The sequence below is a fragment of the Schistocerca serialis genome, chromosome 9 (genome assembly GCF_023864345.2).
Source record: "Schistocerca serialis cubense isolate TAMUIC-IGC-003099 chromosome 9, iqSchSeri2.2, whole genome shotgun sequence".
Classification (NCBI taxonomy): domain Eukaryota; kingdom Metazoa; phylum Arthropoda; class Insecta; order Orthoptera; family Acrididae; genus Schistocerca; species Schistocerca serialis.
Window position 1 is genome coordinate 245,960,304 of NC_064646.1, and position 17,669 is coordinate 245,977,972.

Below are 17,669 nucleotides of genomic sequence, written 5' to 3' on the forward strand. Positions count from 1 at the left end.
GAACGATCGTCTCCATTGAGTGACGCCTCGAAATACACACAGCGCATTGGTAGGAAAGCTAAAACACGCACGACAACGTAATCACTGGCTGCGCGATAAGAAGAGAGTTAGGTAGGCTACAGTCGTCAGGTGGGCGCGACCACTGCTTTAACAGGGAAAAAAACATTCAGTATTTCCGCAAGAAAGTAGTTCACAGCATAGCTGCACGTAGCAGCGGCGGGCGTTCAGATATGTGCACGCCCGTGACGAGTTTTGAAACTGCCCTGGGCCGCGGCCGCTGCGTCTCAGAGCCGGGCCGAATCGCGTGCCATGCGGGCGGACGATCTGGCCGCCACGGGGACCCGGGCTTTCGCCGCTCCCGTTTGCCTGGGCCTACACGGCACCTCGTGGCAGGAAACGGTTTGGCGCGAGCGGGGGTGGAGCAAGAAGCGGGAGCAGACTTCTTCAGGGGCTTACGCAGCGCGCTGTGGCACCGCCCGTATAAATGGGCACCGATCGACAGTAGCGGCACCAGTTACACCTTAAGTGGGCGCCGAGTACCTGAACTCACAAGCAGACATGATCCGTGGGCAGGTGAGGTGGAATGGTAGCTTGGAGATATTCTTCAGCTTCATATCACTTGGCGACTCAGTTATTGACTTGACTCGTTTGTAGTTTGTCTTAATGCTATTTCTCAAGAGAAATATTCGATTGGATCCTACTATTGCATCAGGAACAAGTTGTGGCCTAATATCTTCGCAAGAATTTATGATAATCGTACATGCATCTGCACAACCTAATACTCGGCAAGAAAGTGATAAGACAGGAAGGAAGGAAGATTAGCGTTGACGACGTAGATATTAGAAATGAAGGACACGCTAAATAGGACTACATGAAACAGTCTTACACACTCTGTATTCACCATTTAAGATATCCTCATTTAAGAATTGTAGACTGTGGTATTCTGGTCGATTAAGAAATTTTTAAAACGTCCATAGATAACGCAGTCATGGACCGTTCATTCGTAGTAGGGTGGAGGTTACAGCTATAACCATTTCCCGATAGCCCTTACTCAAGAGAAATATTCAATCGCAAATGAATATATGATACTGCGAGAACAGTTTGATAGGGCATTCTTGGGAGAGTCAGTAACGACAAAACTATTCCACTGTGTGCAACAAATATGAGACAGGTTAAGAAGAATGTAATAATTCCAGATGGTGACAGGTGTGAATATTACCGACACATCAGTTTTCTAAGTCATTGTTGCAAAATACTGAAACGAGTTATTTGGGGAAGAATGGGAAGCCTGGTAGAAGGCGACCTTGGAAGAGATGAGATTGTGTACTGGAGAAATTTAGGAATACGCGAGGCAATGCTGATTCTACGTCTTATCTTAGAATAGTATAAAGAAAGGCGGACCTAAGCTTATAGCATCTATAGATTTAGCAAAAGCTTTTGTCAATGTTGACTGGAATGAATTATGAAGGCAGCAGGGATACAATACAGGGAGCGAAAGTTTATATAGAACTTGCACAGAAACGAGACTATATTGAAACATTGGCTGAGAGAGAACGAGGTAGCTTTGTGGACTATGCCCGGTGTTATTCAATTTGCATACCAAGCAAACAAATAAGGAAACATGGCAAAGTATGGGAAGGGCATTAAAGTACAAGGAGAATAAATGAAAGTTTTGAGGTTTGCTGATGACATTGTAATTCTCTCAGAGACGGGCAAACACTTGGAAGGGCAGTTGAACGGAATGGGTAGTGTCATGAAATGAGGTTATGAGTAACAAAACAAATAAAACAGGAGTAATAGACTGTAGTTGATTTAAATCAGGTGATGCTTAGGGATATAGACTAGGAAATGAGACACAAAATTAGAAGAAAAGTGAAATAATTGATGATAGACAAATAAGAGAAGATATAAAGTGCAATCTGGCAATACTAAGAAACGCGTTTCTTAAACAAAAGGAGTTTGTTGACAGTGATTATATATTTAAGTGTTAGAAAATCTTTTCCGGAGCTGTTTCTCTGGAGAAAATCTTACAGGAAGTGAAACATGCACGATACACTCTTCAGATAAGAATAAAACAGAAGGTTTTGAAATGTAATGCTACACAAAAGTGTTGTGGATTGGATTGGTAGATCAGATAACTAATGAGGAGGTAGTACATCTAACTGGGGGAAAAAGATATTTATGGCTAAACTCGACTAAAAGAAGAGATAGGTTAAATGGTTACACCCTGAGGCATGAAGCAATCGTCAATTTGAAACGGAAGGAAGTGTGAGGAAAGGAGGGAGATGAAAGTTATAGAGGGAGAACAAGGCATGAATACAGTAAGGAATTTTAAATGATTGTACGCTGCCTAAGATAGGGTAGCGTTAGAGCAGCATCAAAACAGTCTTCGGACTGAAAACTACTACCACCACAACCAAAACAATGTCCCAATGTCGAGCATTGTGGAGGGTGGCTGTACAAAATCGCCTCAAACCGGTGGAGGGAATCAGTCGTGAGTTACAAAATGCTACCATCAGTCCAGCCAGCAAAGTGACACTGCGTGGAGCGGAATGGTCGAGCAGCTCCTCATAAGCCAACTATTCCTGCCTTAGTCAGTGCTAAACGACAATTGAAATGACGTAAAGGGCGACGCCGCTGGTAACTTGATCAGGCTATACCCTCTGGCAGTTAGACGGAACGGTCTGGGTTTGACGATTGTCAGAGAACACTACCTGCTATCGTGTGTAGTCTCAACAGTTAAGTTCGAAAGAGGTGGTGTTACGGTATGAGAGTGTTTTCCGAAGTTGGGGTGTGTCCCCCTTATTGCGCTTAAGGAAACTCTAATTGAGGAAGGTAAGGAAAAGTTTTACACCGCCTACAGTAGAGGAACCGTTCGGAGACGCTGACTGTTTGTACCAGCATGAGAATGCACGCTGTTATGCAGAGGCAGCTGTGGGGCGATGGTTTGTGGACAAATACATTGCTGAAACGATCTGACCTGCCCAGAGAGGAATAATTTCGGGATTTAGGATATCGACTTCCGTGCAGCCCACAGCGTCCAGTAACACTACCTTCTCTGGTTTCGACTCGTGAGGAGGAATGTTCTGCCACTTCACTGAAAGGGTCCCCAGCACCGGACAAGCAGTCATAAAGGAGGGACACTCCCATCTCAGTGTCCTCTAACAGGTGTCCGGATATTTTAAATCAGATGGTTTACAGAGTTTCGTTTGTTAGATATCGATGAGAAAGCGCGTAGAGGAGGCTACAGGACAATATTGTGGTCTGAATTACGTAAATAATGCAAAATGCTTTAATGAGGGATCTAGGAAAAAAATATTCACCGAAACATTTCTGCAGTTTTTAATGTTGCATCAACAGCGAAGGCATGTGTAAATTTAATGGCACTCAGTCATAGAAAAATAATGAAGAAGAGTAATAACAAATTGTGCCAAAGTTCAGAAGGGAAGTATTTTGGGGAAAGTGTCAAAAATCGATAAGTGGCTGACAGAATACAGATACCAATACTTTGGCTCCGAAAACGAGTTCATTTAGTAATGCACAACTTCGATCAAGAATCTGGGAAAATCATTTAAAACGTGAATTGAGATACCCATTCATGTCCGACTTTGTGTTTAATCTTTAGCAGTTCACTGTATTTTTCGTTTTGTTTTGTTTACTTTGCAAACTGCTCACTAAATGAGATCTAAAACGACGTCGTAGGTCTTCTGTGGTTGAAGACAGTTTACTTATTAACTGTTTATTTTATAAATTTGAGTAACAGATCACCAGTCTATGCATTGTTCATTTCTGGAGTGGATGTTTGAAAGCCTGTTACTAAATAAATTTCAGACAACGTAGTTACGAGTCACTGTTACAGCTCTTCATTCCAGCTGATTGCCAAAGAGCTGTATCGTCATCTATAATGCTGATTATTAGGTTTCTGAATTTGTTGGGACACAATTTCTTGTGTAACCAGAACTATTTTGGGGGTAAAAATTAGTATTATCAAACGGAAAGAAAGTCTGGTTTCAGAATGAGTCTAGAAATAAATAATTATAAAAGGTGATTGGTGGTATGTCATTTCGGTTTTTCTCATATGTTACTAGTCAGTCAGGAAATGATTGTACACTTGATAGATGTATGATACTTTCCTTCATATACGAAGCCGTTAATTTGTGTACAAATTTACTTCATTACCTGTCTTCAGATATTGGCAGCGCTGTTGCTGTTGGGGATTGCTGCAAAGTGCCAGCAGGCGCTGTGCGGCCACGCCCACTCCTACGCCCACCAGACGGGTCCCGTGGTGGGTCCCGCCCACCCAGTCACTGTGGGACACGCCGGTTACGGGGGATACGGACACGGACACGGAGGACACAGTGTGGACTACGTGGTGAGTCTGTAGTTTGTGATGGCGGTACTCCACGGCGCTTCTCTAAGCGATTCTGTTGATAGAAGACTGACTATCTCCCACTAATCTCATTAAGTGCGTCCTAGTGTCCTCTTAGTGTCTTACTAGCGATAATAAATATGAACAAACCGTCTTTCAGTTTACATGAAAATCACAGTTAATGGGACCGTTCACTATCTTTGAAGTACGATCCTCTACTTAGATATTGGTCAGGAATGTTCCTGTATTGTGATGCACCACGGATAAACACAGAAATAATGAGAGACCAAAGCTACCAACAACTTAGAAAATGTATTTTTATTTTATTTAGTTTGATTTAACCAGGGGGACAAAACAACGGCGGTCCCTGGCCCCTGTTGCTCAGACCGAAACTAAGTTTATTGCGTAGTATAGCTCCCTGGCATTCCAGAGAAGCCAACTAATATGCTTAAAGGGTGGTAGGATCCCTTTGCTAGTTATCCATTGCAAAATACTTAAGCATACGTGTTTATTCCCCTTTATAACTGGCTCGCATCACGCCGCAAAGCCTAACTTACTCCTACGTTAGTCTATCAAAATTAATGTCTTATCACTAAGGGAAACCTTAATTCGCATGATTACTTCTTGTGGATGTCACTGAAACTGTTTTCCTCAGTCATTTGGGGTCGTATGGTCTCAGATTCATTATACTTCCCAAGGACTCTCACTTGAAATACACTTAGCCGTTCTATCTGTAATCAGTAATCAGCTACCGGTACTAGAAAGCAAACCATGTTGAGGAATACGTGCGCCCTGCTCTAGTGTCTTCGCCGAGGTTCTTCCCTGGGCCACCATCAGCCTCACTCATTGGTTGTGCTGAACTCACCAAGACTGCATGATCGTGTATCAATTCCACAGACCTTCCGCATGTATACGTTTCAGGTTGGTAGCACCTTCCGATTTGCCCCCAAGGATATGACAGTAACACTCGGCTAAGGTTGGCTCCGCTCTTTCCTTTTGATCAGTTCTCTCTGGCTCACGTGGAGGTCAGACGGGTGGAGAACATAGGATTCATATCGGCTGGAATTATCATCATCTGAGGCCAACACAATTTTCAGCTCGAGTCTTTCTGAACCCGAAGTTATTGTGAACTCTGTTTCTCGTTGCATTTGAAATCCAAAGAGGTGGGAGCAGCTCGTGTCAGACTAGTATTAAGGTTTTATCTGTAAATCCAGGCATACCCGAAGTACGAGTTCGAGTACGGGGTGTCTGATGGTCACACAGGGGACCACCACTCCCAGAAGGAGCACCGCGACGGAGACGTGGTGAGTGGCGAGTACTCGCTCAAGGAGGCGGACGGCAGAGTGCGCACCGCCAAGTACCACGCCGACAAGTCCGGCTTCCACCCCGTCGTGCACCACTCTCACCATGGTAAGCAATTCCAATAACATACTTTGCACCAGGTTGGATGGTACTTTCACGACTCAATAGGACAATGACGCTGTTCATTATTTTGCGTCAGTGTCACCAGTTATTTGAGTTCTACACACATACTGTTGTTTGCTACACAGTATCTGAATAACTGTTTAATTACACGTCTTGTTTTCTGTGTTAACAAAGTTAGGGCTCTTGACCGTCTGGAAGCGCGCGACCGCTACGGTCGCAGGTTCGAATCCTGCCACGGGCATAAATATGTGTGACGTCCTTAGGTTAGTTAGGTTTGAATAGTTCTAAGTCTAGGGGACTGATGACCTCAGATGTTAAGTCTTATAGTGCTCAGAGCCATTTGAACCTTTTTTGACCGTCTGATTTCTCATTAATCGCGTCATGATTTATGTATTCACCATGAAGCGACACGTGAATATGCTACAGCAATGTAGCCAATAAATGAAATAAACTCCATATATGTGTACATGGACAGTATTTGTGCTCGTTATCACAATATCCGTGCAGGTCACACCTTTATTTAATTTAATTCCCATCACGTAGCATGTTTCGGCATACAGCCATCATCAGATTCGAATTGAAGACAATGGTAAATGGTTAATCTTAATTCAAAACGATACCATTTGTGTCACAAACGGCTGATGCTTCTGACACGGGTGTTACCGTACTATATCATCAAACATTTTGTTCAACTGAGAATAAATAAGTTAAATGTACAATCTGGAAGGAAACTTAGAATAAGACCACATTATTTAATAGTCTTTTAAACGAATTTCGCTTTACAAGGGTATCATCAGACTATAACTTACTATCGGCACCAACCACTATAAAACAATGGTTAACAACTTTTGTAAGGAAATATCATCGGAAAAAGTGTGTTCCAAGAACTGTCTGAGTAAAAGTTACCTCGGGTAGCGGTGCCATGAAATAGCAGCAAAGCTTCAACTACGTCGTGAATAAACGTGAAAAAGAAGTATTTTATGCTAGCAGAATAATTTTCTTGAAGTAAGCATTCTTATTTGCTCGATCATATTGTTTTGTTCTGCTGCGGAGTTAACAGAACTGTTCCAGTTCTTCTACTGCGCCTTTCATATGTTGTAGTTTGACGGATTTGTGTTCTCCTTTTATAAACTTTACCATTTACAGTTTTATTTTATTTAGCCTTAATCTAGATTACATGGGAAATAGGCCCTTCATTACACTCAACTAAGCTTCTGAAGGATCTGCGTTTTAATCAAATTTGGCTGTGTAATTTAGGCTTACCTTTAGTTTATGTTCCCGTTAAACTTACATTACAGTTCTGTTCATTTTCACTATTTACCTCATCGAGAACATTCAGTAGGTCTACTGAAGTTTCGTAATTTTTCCGATTTCATGCTTCCACCCGTATGCAAAATGTGACAATAGGCTCTTCTACTTCAAATTATTCTGATGTTGAACTAATCTTCATCCCTGTAGTGTTCAATTAATTTTTCTTTTTTCATCGAAATTTCTTAATAACTTTTCATATGTACAGGATAAAATTTGATTCTGGTTTACAAGTCATAAAAAAGTATGCTAGGCTTCTGAATGAAATTTTCACTCTGCAGCGGAGTGTGCGCTGATATGAAACTTCCTGGCAGATTAAAACTGTGTACCGGACCGAGACTCGAACTTTCGCGATCAAGTGCTCTACCAAATGAACTACCCAAGCACGACTCAGGACCCGTCCTCACAGCTTTAATTCCGGCAGTACCTCGTCTCCTACCTTATGCTTGGCTTGCTTTAATGAATTAATTCCTGTGCCAATAACTGGAATTTGCCTCATCTGTCACAGAGGTTAATATCTGCGATGCAGTTGTACTTTTCAATTTCTGACGTTTGAATTTTTTTTTTGCAGGCTACGGCGCTGGATTTGGCGCCGGTGCTGGCGGTTACGGACACGGTCACAGCTACTACTGAAGGCACGTCGTACCATGCGTTCTGAAACGTCCAAGTTCAAAGTGCTGCGTACCTCTAGGCTCTCTAATTTTCTTCACAGAACCATTTTAATATTTATTCCTATTTAACCATGAGATAAGCTGCTGATCTTGTAGCTCCATCTTCATCCTGTTGTTATAAATAGCAGTCGCTGACATAGAGTCCTTGTGCAAGTTATTTTTGTTGTTAAACACAGTAAAATAATGTTTATCACTTCGTACTGCTTTATACAACTGTGTTTGTCTTAATAACTACTGAAGTTGTATGTATATATTTTCTGTTGATTTTTATACATTTTGTATGATTTATTAATCTATGTGGGACAAGAAATAAAATGTCTATAAGAATAACAATAAAAAAGTTTTTCTAAACATATACATGGTGTTTGAGTGCAGAAATTATTATCTTCAGACACGACATGAGTGCAGAATGTTTCATTGGAACTCCAGCACAACCTCTTACACTGCCTACACGTCATATGGAGAAAAATGGTGATCTACGCAGTGAAATACCCTCAGTGTTTATCCACTAAATTTTGGAAGTGACACGTTTTCTTGAGTACGAAGACAAGGTACTAATCTATTACGATTTGCGTTTTCTAGTATTTGACACACTTTCCAATGCGAAACTCTTTACTTAAATTTCCGTCACAGAAGAAGTGAAACCGAAGTTTCTGTTGGGTATTAAACAATATTAGGTTCATTGCTTAGTATATAGTAAGTAGGGGAGTTGATACTGAGAGACACGCTAACACTAGACATAGTCCATATGTAGTTTGTAAATAGTTGACATAATCCACTTTCTACAAGTATGAAGTTGATGAGATGCTACAAAGACTAAACTTTGAGGATAGGATTTTAGTAGGTTGCTCCATGTACCAGTTGTAGATACCGTCTTGTCTGGATTCAGAAATATGCCCACACTTCAGTGTTTTATATATATATATATATATATATATATATCCAATAGTGGATACGATAATATCATTCTAATACCTATATATATATATATATATATTAGAACGATATTATCGTATATATATATATATATATATATATATATATATATATATATATAGGTATTAGAACGATATTATCGTGTGTATATATATATTGCGTATATATATATATATATATATATAGGTATTAGAACGATATTATCGTGTCCAGATTTTTAGACGAAAATCTAAACCATTCCACAATTGGTGCTGAAATTCTTCTGTGGTGTAAAAGTTACACAAAATATCTCATCATCCAGCCCTTTATAGCCACCATGTCATCTCGGGGACCGAACAGTGCTACATAGAGTTTAAACCAAGGGACTCCTATTCAGGAGATGTGATGTTCAAATCTTCACTCTGCCATCTAGGTTAGTCTCATCTGGTGTTGCTCATATGATGAAGAGAAAACGCCACCCAGTCTCGTTGAATTGATGCTTGCGATCTCTATATAATGATCCCATTGTCAACTGATGTTGAACCTGAACACAATGTTCTTCCTACTCGTTACCCCATTATGGGAGTTACCTATCGCTATTAAATTATGCACTTTTCGTTCTGTATTAATCAGCTTTTACGAAGTAATTTTGTTTGACTACATCTGAAAGTGATCGATATCACTGGACATTCTTGAATTTCTTTTACTGATATTACAGATGTGTTTCTTCATTACTAGTTGTAATCTACATACAGTGGTTCTGCAGCCTTCGTTATTTTTATAATTATGCCGGTGACCGAAGGGGCTCCTTTTTGCTAGTCAGTGAACACAGATTCTAAGCTTTTCGAATGCAACTCTGCATTTCATAGTTTAATAGCAGTATATCCTCATATGTTCTAACTCACCTAGAATCTTTAGAATTCAACTACATGAGCATTCTGGCCCACTCTGACCTTAAACGTTGTCAAGATCATCCCATGGTCCTCAAGATCATGCATGACATCGTAGATGATCTTGATGTCACGATATCATGATCCTAATCGTTGAGACCATCGTTCTTATCAATGGGGATCAATGCCTCCTGCTTATCTCCAGCCAATCATAGCGCAGTATTAAAAGTAAAATAACCAATGAAATATCAAAGATGGTGGAAATAGCCCAATTATGTTTGCCAAAAATTAAAAATACCGTCCAATGTCCCTATCTCCAACCAATTACAGTGCAGTGATCCCCAGCCAATTATAATGGAATATTAAAAATTCCAAGATGGCAAAAATAGATCAATTCTATTAATGGAAAATCTGAAACACTATCCCATTCCCCTCCATATGTTTAGAAGTATGTGTAGTATTAAAGATAATGAAAACAGACCAATTTTATGCTTTATATTCCATGCTCCCTTCTCTCTATCACCAACCAGTCAGCATGCAGCATTAGGCAATAGCTCAACTGTATAAATAGGTAATTAAAATCCATCCCCTCCCCAAACTTTAGCCAGTTAAATGCAGTATTAAACATCCAAACGTAGAGGAATAGCCTAATTGTGGATGGAAAATTTAAAAAAAAAATAAGAAAAAAAACGGCAACCAGTCTGTGCATAGTATCAAAATTATGTGTAAAAATGGTATCAAATTAGTTTATTTTCGACATATGCATCAAGTCACCCCCTCTCCCTTCTTATCCCCAGCCAATCATAGCGCAATATTAAAAATCTAAGATGACTGAAACTATCAAATTGTGCTTTAATTACACATCCCGTCCCCTCTGTCTACAACTAACACAGCGCAGTATTAAAACGATGCATAGAAATGGTGTCAGATTACATTATTCCTGACATGCATTTACCACCCCCCTCCTTCTATCTCCATCCAGTCAATCCATAATGTAAAAAAATGACACCAGCTTCTGATATGCAGTAAAAATTACATAACCTCCACTTGAAATTAAAAAAATATCCATTATTTCCTAGAAAGTCACATACATGTTACATAATATTATATGATGTGTAAAAATTGTGCGTAAGTTCCAATATTTACGAACTAATCAGTTACGTACTTTACACTCCCCTCCCCCTCCTCATTCCAACAAGTCAGAGTATAGCATTAAAAATGTCTCAGGCTGCAGTAAAAAAAAATTATGCAACCTCCACTGTACATCTTGCTCATGTGTTGGTTCACATCTTTCCACCTATGTCTCGTTATTAAATACACTCCTGGAAATTGAAATAAGAACACCGTGAATTCATTGTCCCAGGAAGGGGAAACTTTATTGACACATTCCTGGCGTCAGATACATCACATGATCACACTGACAGAACCACAGGCACATAGACACTGGCAACAGAGCATGCACAATGTCGGCACTAGTACAGTGTATATCCACCTTTCGCAGCAATGCAGGCTGCTATTCTCCCATGGAGACGATCGTAGAGATGCTGGATGTAGTCCTGTGGAACGGCTTGCCGTGCCATTTCCACCTGGCGCCTCAGTTGGACCAGCGTTCGTGCTGGACGTGCAGACCGCGTGAGACGACGCTTCATCCAGTCCCAAACATGCTCAATGGGGGACAGATCCGGAGATCTTGCTGGCCAGGGTAGTTGACTTACACCTTCTAGAGCACGTTGGGTGGCACGGGATACATGCGGACGTGCATTGTCCTGTTGGAACAGCAAGTTCCCTTGCCGGTCTAGGAATGGTAGAACGATGGGTTCGATGACGGTTTGGATGTACCGTGCACTATTCAGTGTCCCCTCGACGATCACCAGTGGTGTACGGCCAGTGTAGGAGATCGCTTCCCACACCATGATGCCGGGTGTTGGCCCTGTGTGCCTCGGTCGTATGCAGTCCTGATTGTGGCGCTCACCTGCACGGCGCCAAACACGCATACGACCATCATTGGCACCAAGGCAGAAGCGACTCTCATCGCTGAAGACGACACGTCTCCATTCGTCCCTCCATTCACGCCTGTCGCGACACTACTGGAGGCGGGCTGCACGATGTTGGGGCGTGAGCGGAAGACGGCCTAACGGTGTGCGGGACCGTAGCTCTGCTTCATGGAGACGGTTGCGAATGGTCCTCGCCGATACCCCAGGAGCAACAGTGTCCCTAATTTGCTGGGAAGTGGCGGTGCGGTCCCCTGCGTAGAATCCTACGGTCTTGGCGTGCATCCGTGCGTCGCTGCGGTCCGGTCCCAGGTCGACGGGCACGTGCACCTTCCGCCGACCACTGGCGACAACATCGATGTACTGTGGAGACCTCACGCCCCACGTGTTGAGCAATTCGGCGGTACGTCCACCCGGCCTCCCGCATGCCCACTATACGCCCTCGCTCAAAGTCCGTCAACTGCACATACGGTTCACGTCCACGCTGTCGCGGCATGCTACCAGTGTTAAAGACTGCGATGGAGCTCCGTATGCCACGGCAAACTGGCTGACACTGACGGCGGCGGTGCACAAATGCTGCGCAGCTAGCGCCATTCGACGGCCAACACCGCGGTTCCTGGTGTGTCCGCTGTGCTGTGCATGTGATCATTGCTTGTACAGCCCTCTCGCAGTGTCCGGAGCAAGTATGGTGGGTCTGACACACCTGTGTCAATGTGTTCTTTTTTTCATTTCCAGGAGTGTATAAATACTGCGATCTCTCATGTTCTTTCATCACAGACGTGCATAGAGTACACATATTATGTAGTGTCAGCTGTAATCCTTACCTGCCACTGCCAGATACAAGCAGTGGTCCACTGATGAGAGAGAATTACCTCTGCATGTCTCAGCTACGCTGATAAGACGCAGACCAACTCACAGACATCTATGTGGAAGCAGTTGTAAGACGTCGTGGTTTCCTGACCTACACTGCTTACATATTCCGCCCTCACAATCATATTCCGCACATCAAGACGCTTCATTTGAACCCAAACTCGATAAGATAAAGTCAATGTTGTATGAATTCATGTAAACGATATGCAATTAACAAGTAAGCGCACCGTGATTGAAATACTCGAGGCTGGCGTACACACATACATTCCAGACACGACGGTTACAGAAGCTTTTAGTTCGGGAGAGAAACCGCACAACGGGACGCCGGTCCCTTCAGGGGACGACCCACCCTACGTCGGCCGGTGACCGCCCGTGTAGCGGACAGCGTGGGCCTGAGTGAAAGGAGGGAACAACCCCATGTTTGGCTTAAAAGAAAATTCTGCTACATTGTGTGTGAGCGGCCAGCCTACGCATTCTTTACACATAGCATGCAGTTTCAGAGATTTTCACAGGGAGACAGCAAACGCCAAACGCCGACGCTTCAGGTTTCCGGATTGGTCGCCTTAAACGAAACGTCATTCTCCCGTTTTAGAAGAGCAATGCTGATTGGCAGACGATATTTATGACGCCTTGAGTTGAAGGAATAATGGAAGAGACCGAAAGATATACCCCTTCACGTCTGGTGTGGAGAGGCCGTTCCGTTGTCGCTCTTGGAGCGAGGAACAAGTCTCTCCTCAGTATTTCACTGGGAGAGCACCTGTGTCGAGAGCGAATCGAAGTGCTACTCTATATTGAGTCCTTGCGATTAAGCATTGTTCACTGTGTTGGCCGACACACTTATTGTGTGCTGTGAATGGACAGAGTTATAGTTAAACACCTGTGAGCGAATTTTGTGTGGCATCGCAGTGGACTGGTTATCTGACCTCTGTACCACGCCAATAGTTAGACTAGGGGTGATTAGGAATCCTTGACTTCATCAAGGCATAGGGAGAGTTTGATTGGTGAAGGTCAATCCAGATAGAACGAGAGTTATCTTATTTGTCAGCAGTGAGTGGCGCAGACAGCAGTCATCGCAGCTTACGGTATTGTGCGCTACAGCTATTGCGAGCCTCATATTTCTTCCACAACAGTACACTTCACTGCATTTCACACGCGACAGCCTTGACTGTACCTAGCAACATTCTAAAGGATAATTATTCAAGTTGAGTAGGTGCGCCTCTCAGCCATTCTGCCAAGTCAACAACCATCTTAAACTTTGCATAGAAATTTCATTAACGAATCCTATCCTTGAGAGGTAACTTCACATTCCGAAAAGAATCAGGATATAAATTGTTCGATTCATAACTAAAAGTGCCATTGTGATTTCTCAGAATTTTTGCAAAATAAATAATAACTTTCGTTAGTTTCATGTTTTTCTTACACTAACTAGCACTACTCCAGTACCCAAGTATCCCAGTAGTTACGTAAAAAATTCTGTAAATTTTTGTGACATTTCCTTACAGCGGACGACTCCAGAAGATATTTATTGCTGAAGTTGTTCAGGCATTTCTCTTTAGAACGTTAGGAACGTCTGTCTGACTTCTGTAGTAGTGTGGGGTTGGAAATTGTATCTTTCAGGAGCCACAGGGTAAAGGGTACATCTCAGATTAATCCGTAGTGCAGAATAAGAGAATAGAAGACCAACCCCACACGTCAGACAGTCAATACAGCGACTAGGAAAGATAACAAAAAAGAAGTCAAACACAAAATATGGTAGATATAATGCTTATTATAAACATTTTACGTTCAAAGTTTTTTAATTTCTTCCACTATATGAGCAGTTTTAATGGATTACAAAATTTCCATACAAGTATACAATTTACACCATATATATTTAACGTACTATGCTTCCTACACATAATGTAATTACAAAAAATCCTACAGACAGCTGCAGCGACGAACCCCCCCTCCCCTCCCCTTATATTGTGCCTTGGAACAGTGGAACTACTGAGTGTGTCAGTGAACAGTGATTATACGGTTCTTAGTCCAATGCATTTACGTGTGTTTCTGTCAGAGAAACTTTGACTCATGTGTTTTGCAGGGGTTCGATTTATTGGTGTTTATTAGACTGACTCTTGTATTTTGCAGGTGTTCTAATTATTTTTTTTTTAGACTTTGACTCTTGTATTTTGCAGGTGTTTTATTTATTGGTGTTTTTTTTTTTAGACGTTGACTATTGTACTTTCAGAACTGTTTTATTGAGTAATGTTTGTTCTTGTGTGATATATTAGATTTGTGATATTTTGTTTCGTAAATTCATTCCTGTGGTATTGCTTCGTTTATCAGTCAGAAAGCTATTCTTCTCATTGGACTGTGATCGATTAGCCTTTGCATGGGGCATATTTATAGTGAGGAACCCCATAAGGGTAACAATAACATAATTAATTGTAGTTTCAATATAATGACACAGTGATCATTGTTTGCTAACTAACTGAAATATATTAGACTGATTATATTAGTGCCACAAAGTTATTTTAGTTCTACAAATTATTAGTTTTATAAGATATAGAATTTTTTGCGATAACCACTTTGTAAAACATGTTTTTCTCTCTTATCATTTTTTTGCTTTTGCGGATTGTGCATTGTAATGTTCTGCTTTATAATACTGATGTTATTTTCATGTTTTTTTTTAAATTGCTGTGGCACCTTTGCTATTTTCATAAATTTTGCTTGTTAATAAACAGTCATAAATTTTCCTGTGATCAGCTGGCTCTTGCAATGAGCAAATACTGGTGAACTCCATAAGGGTAACAACCAGAAATTGTTTGAAACTTCCTGGCAGATTAAAACTGTGTGCCCGACCGAGACTCGAAGTCGGGATCTTTGCCTTTCGCGGGCAAGTGCTCTACCAACTGAGCTACCGAAGCACGACTCACGCCCGGTACTCACCGGTAAATTCTAAAGATCTGCTGAAATTATTGTGTTTAGCAAATAGCTGGTGACCTTTTGCCTTTTCTTTACATTTTTGGTTTAAGTTGGGTGTGAGAAGTCTGCTTGGGAATGTCCTAGCATGGCCAGAAAATTCCCTGCACAGTCTTTTCCCAGAGCGTTGGGGTTATGAAAGGTCTTTGTTGGATTCCTTTCATGTTAATGTCTTAAATCTGTTGTCATTTACGGCATAAATTCCTCTTCTAAATTTACTGTGGTGTTTCTGACTATCTGGGAGGAGACTGAGCAGTGGAACATGTTACTTTTACACATAAACAAGAACGATCTGTCACACTACTACACTTTAAAACACAGTTTATATGTAATTCATGTCACACAGTCTTATACAGAACCTACATCTGCCTTCTTTTATATACTGTATATGATAAGATACTGTCATCCCCTTCCCTTCTGTGTGAGAGGATTTCTAGTTGCATGCTGGATGGTAGCAGACAAACCTGTCTGCTAGAGAACAGTAGGACTAACGTCGGAACAGGTAGCTACGCTTTCTAAAAGCAGAGAGGTTTCTATTCTTAGTATGGTCATGTCCGTCCCTTGTCATGTTGGTACAGGGAGTTGCCTCTCTGGTCACTTCTGTTGTATTTGGGAAGCATGCTCGGTAGGAGCCCAGGTCAGTCTGTCCACGACAAACATCTGAAGTGGTAAGATCTCCGGCTAAGCGTGTGTCTGCTAAGTCTGTCAGACAATGGATTTCTTAAGATCAGCCTAACTGAAAATTTAATCACCTTTATTTCAGGTTTAGCTCTAAAATATCTAATGTTATCTTAAATTGCAATGCAGTGTAATTCGAGTGTGAAGTTCATAATATATTCCTGTTGTTGCTTTGTCACTACTTTGTGACTAAAGTGGAACCACGTGTTGATCAGTAACTCTAACTAAGATCATCAATCTTAAATGCGAATGTGCTTGAGATTATAACGTCTCGTCTTGACAATATTTTTCAATATAGCAACTTTTCTTTATGTTCAACCCACGTGGGGTGTACTTTGTAAGACCAGTACCACATGCTTATACAATTGTTTGACCCATCAGGTTAATAGTAAGTCGATAGTAACCAGTTTGAGGTTTTTCTTTTGTAAATTGATTTTCGATCTAATTCATTTTAATTATCAAAATTATTATGGTGTTACACTCTTTGTGTAAACCAAGTTGACCACATGAAGCATGTGAAGTAATCATCAAAGTAGCCCTCAGCTATTCTTTTCGGGAAGATTTCACAGAGAGTTAGTATGAATTTAATATGCCAGTGTGTGGTAATTACATGACGGACAGGATTGTGCTACGAAGGTAACTTCTTTGGGTGAAAATTGAATCGGTTGGTTGTGGTTAATTTCCTCTTGCATATGTGTCAACGTTCTTCGTGTGTTCTTTTATGAATGCAGTGCTGTATGCAGTCTCCCAATCTTGGCTCCATATTTGATGTGTTCCGTAAGATTACAATCTCACATTTTCACAATCCTAAATAAGACACCAGTTTAGTTATGAATCAAGTTTAATATGCTGAAATTTCAATGATCAATGTTAAAATAAATTTCCAAATATAAACTGATTTATTTCTATTTATTTAAATTCTCTTTTATATATATATATATATATATATATATATATATATATCACCGGTTGTCATATGACTAATTAATGTTAGTCTGGGGGGGATTTGGTAAGCTAGACTGGATACCTGGTGAAACAGTTGTGCAGTAATGCAAGGTTAACTTTCCCAGACAGCTCACAGCTTTTAACCCGCTTTTATTGTCTATCAGCACCGCATTCATAGCAAATTAAAGCAACAACGTTACAACATCTCATATTAATCCGTTGCGCAGAATAAAAGAATAAAAGATCAACCCCAACTATCAGAAAATGGCGACCCTACCAGGATAAGTAAAATAGGTAAGCTACCAGGATAAGAAAGTGTCAGGATAGTTAGGTATGGCAGGTCGCAGCAGTAGCACTTTGAAGAACTTTCTTTCATGTATTAAATAGCTAATTGCAATGATTGGGATCAGAATAGATACAGGTAGTGAAGAAAGCAGAATTGTAGGGAAAAGGACGTGTGTTATTGTGTTGGAAAATTTTGCATTTTTTTACTATTTTTCTGTAGCTGTTAGGGCATAGAATTTTCATTTGATAGGCACAGACGCAGAGTGACGCAGAAAAGCAGTGTGACGCAGCATCGCATAAATTAGAATTAAGAAATATCATTTTTCTCCCTTTGCAAGCGCACAGGTAGAGATCTGAGTCT

The 17,669-nt window shown here is 41.1% G+C and overlaps 1 protein-coding gene across 1 annotated transcript in view; it reads left to right on the forward strand.

Annotated features, from left to right (window-relative positions):
• The first annotated feature begins 230 nt into the window (after window positions 1-230).
• The window catches only part of LOC126419516 (uncharacterized), a 66,896-nt gene continuing 49,457 nt past the window's right edge, over window positions 231-17,669 (forward strand). The window contains exons 1-3 of the mRNA XM_050086705.1: window positions 231-573; window positions 4,200-4,372; window positions 5,584-5,779. Of these exons, the coding sequence (XP_049942662.1) occupies window positions 231-573; window positions 4,200-4,372; window positions 5,584-5,779 (712 nt within the window). The remainder of the gene's footprint in view (window positions 574-4,199; window positions 4,373-5,583; window positions 5,780-17,669) is intronic.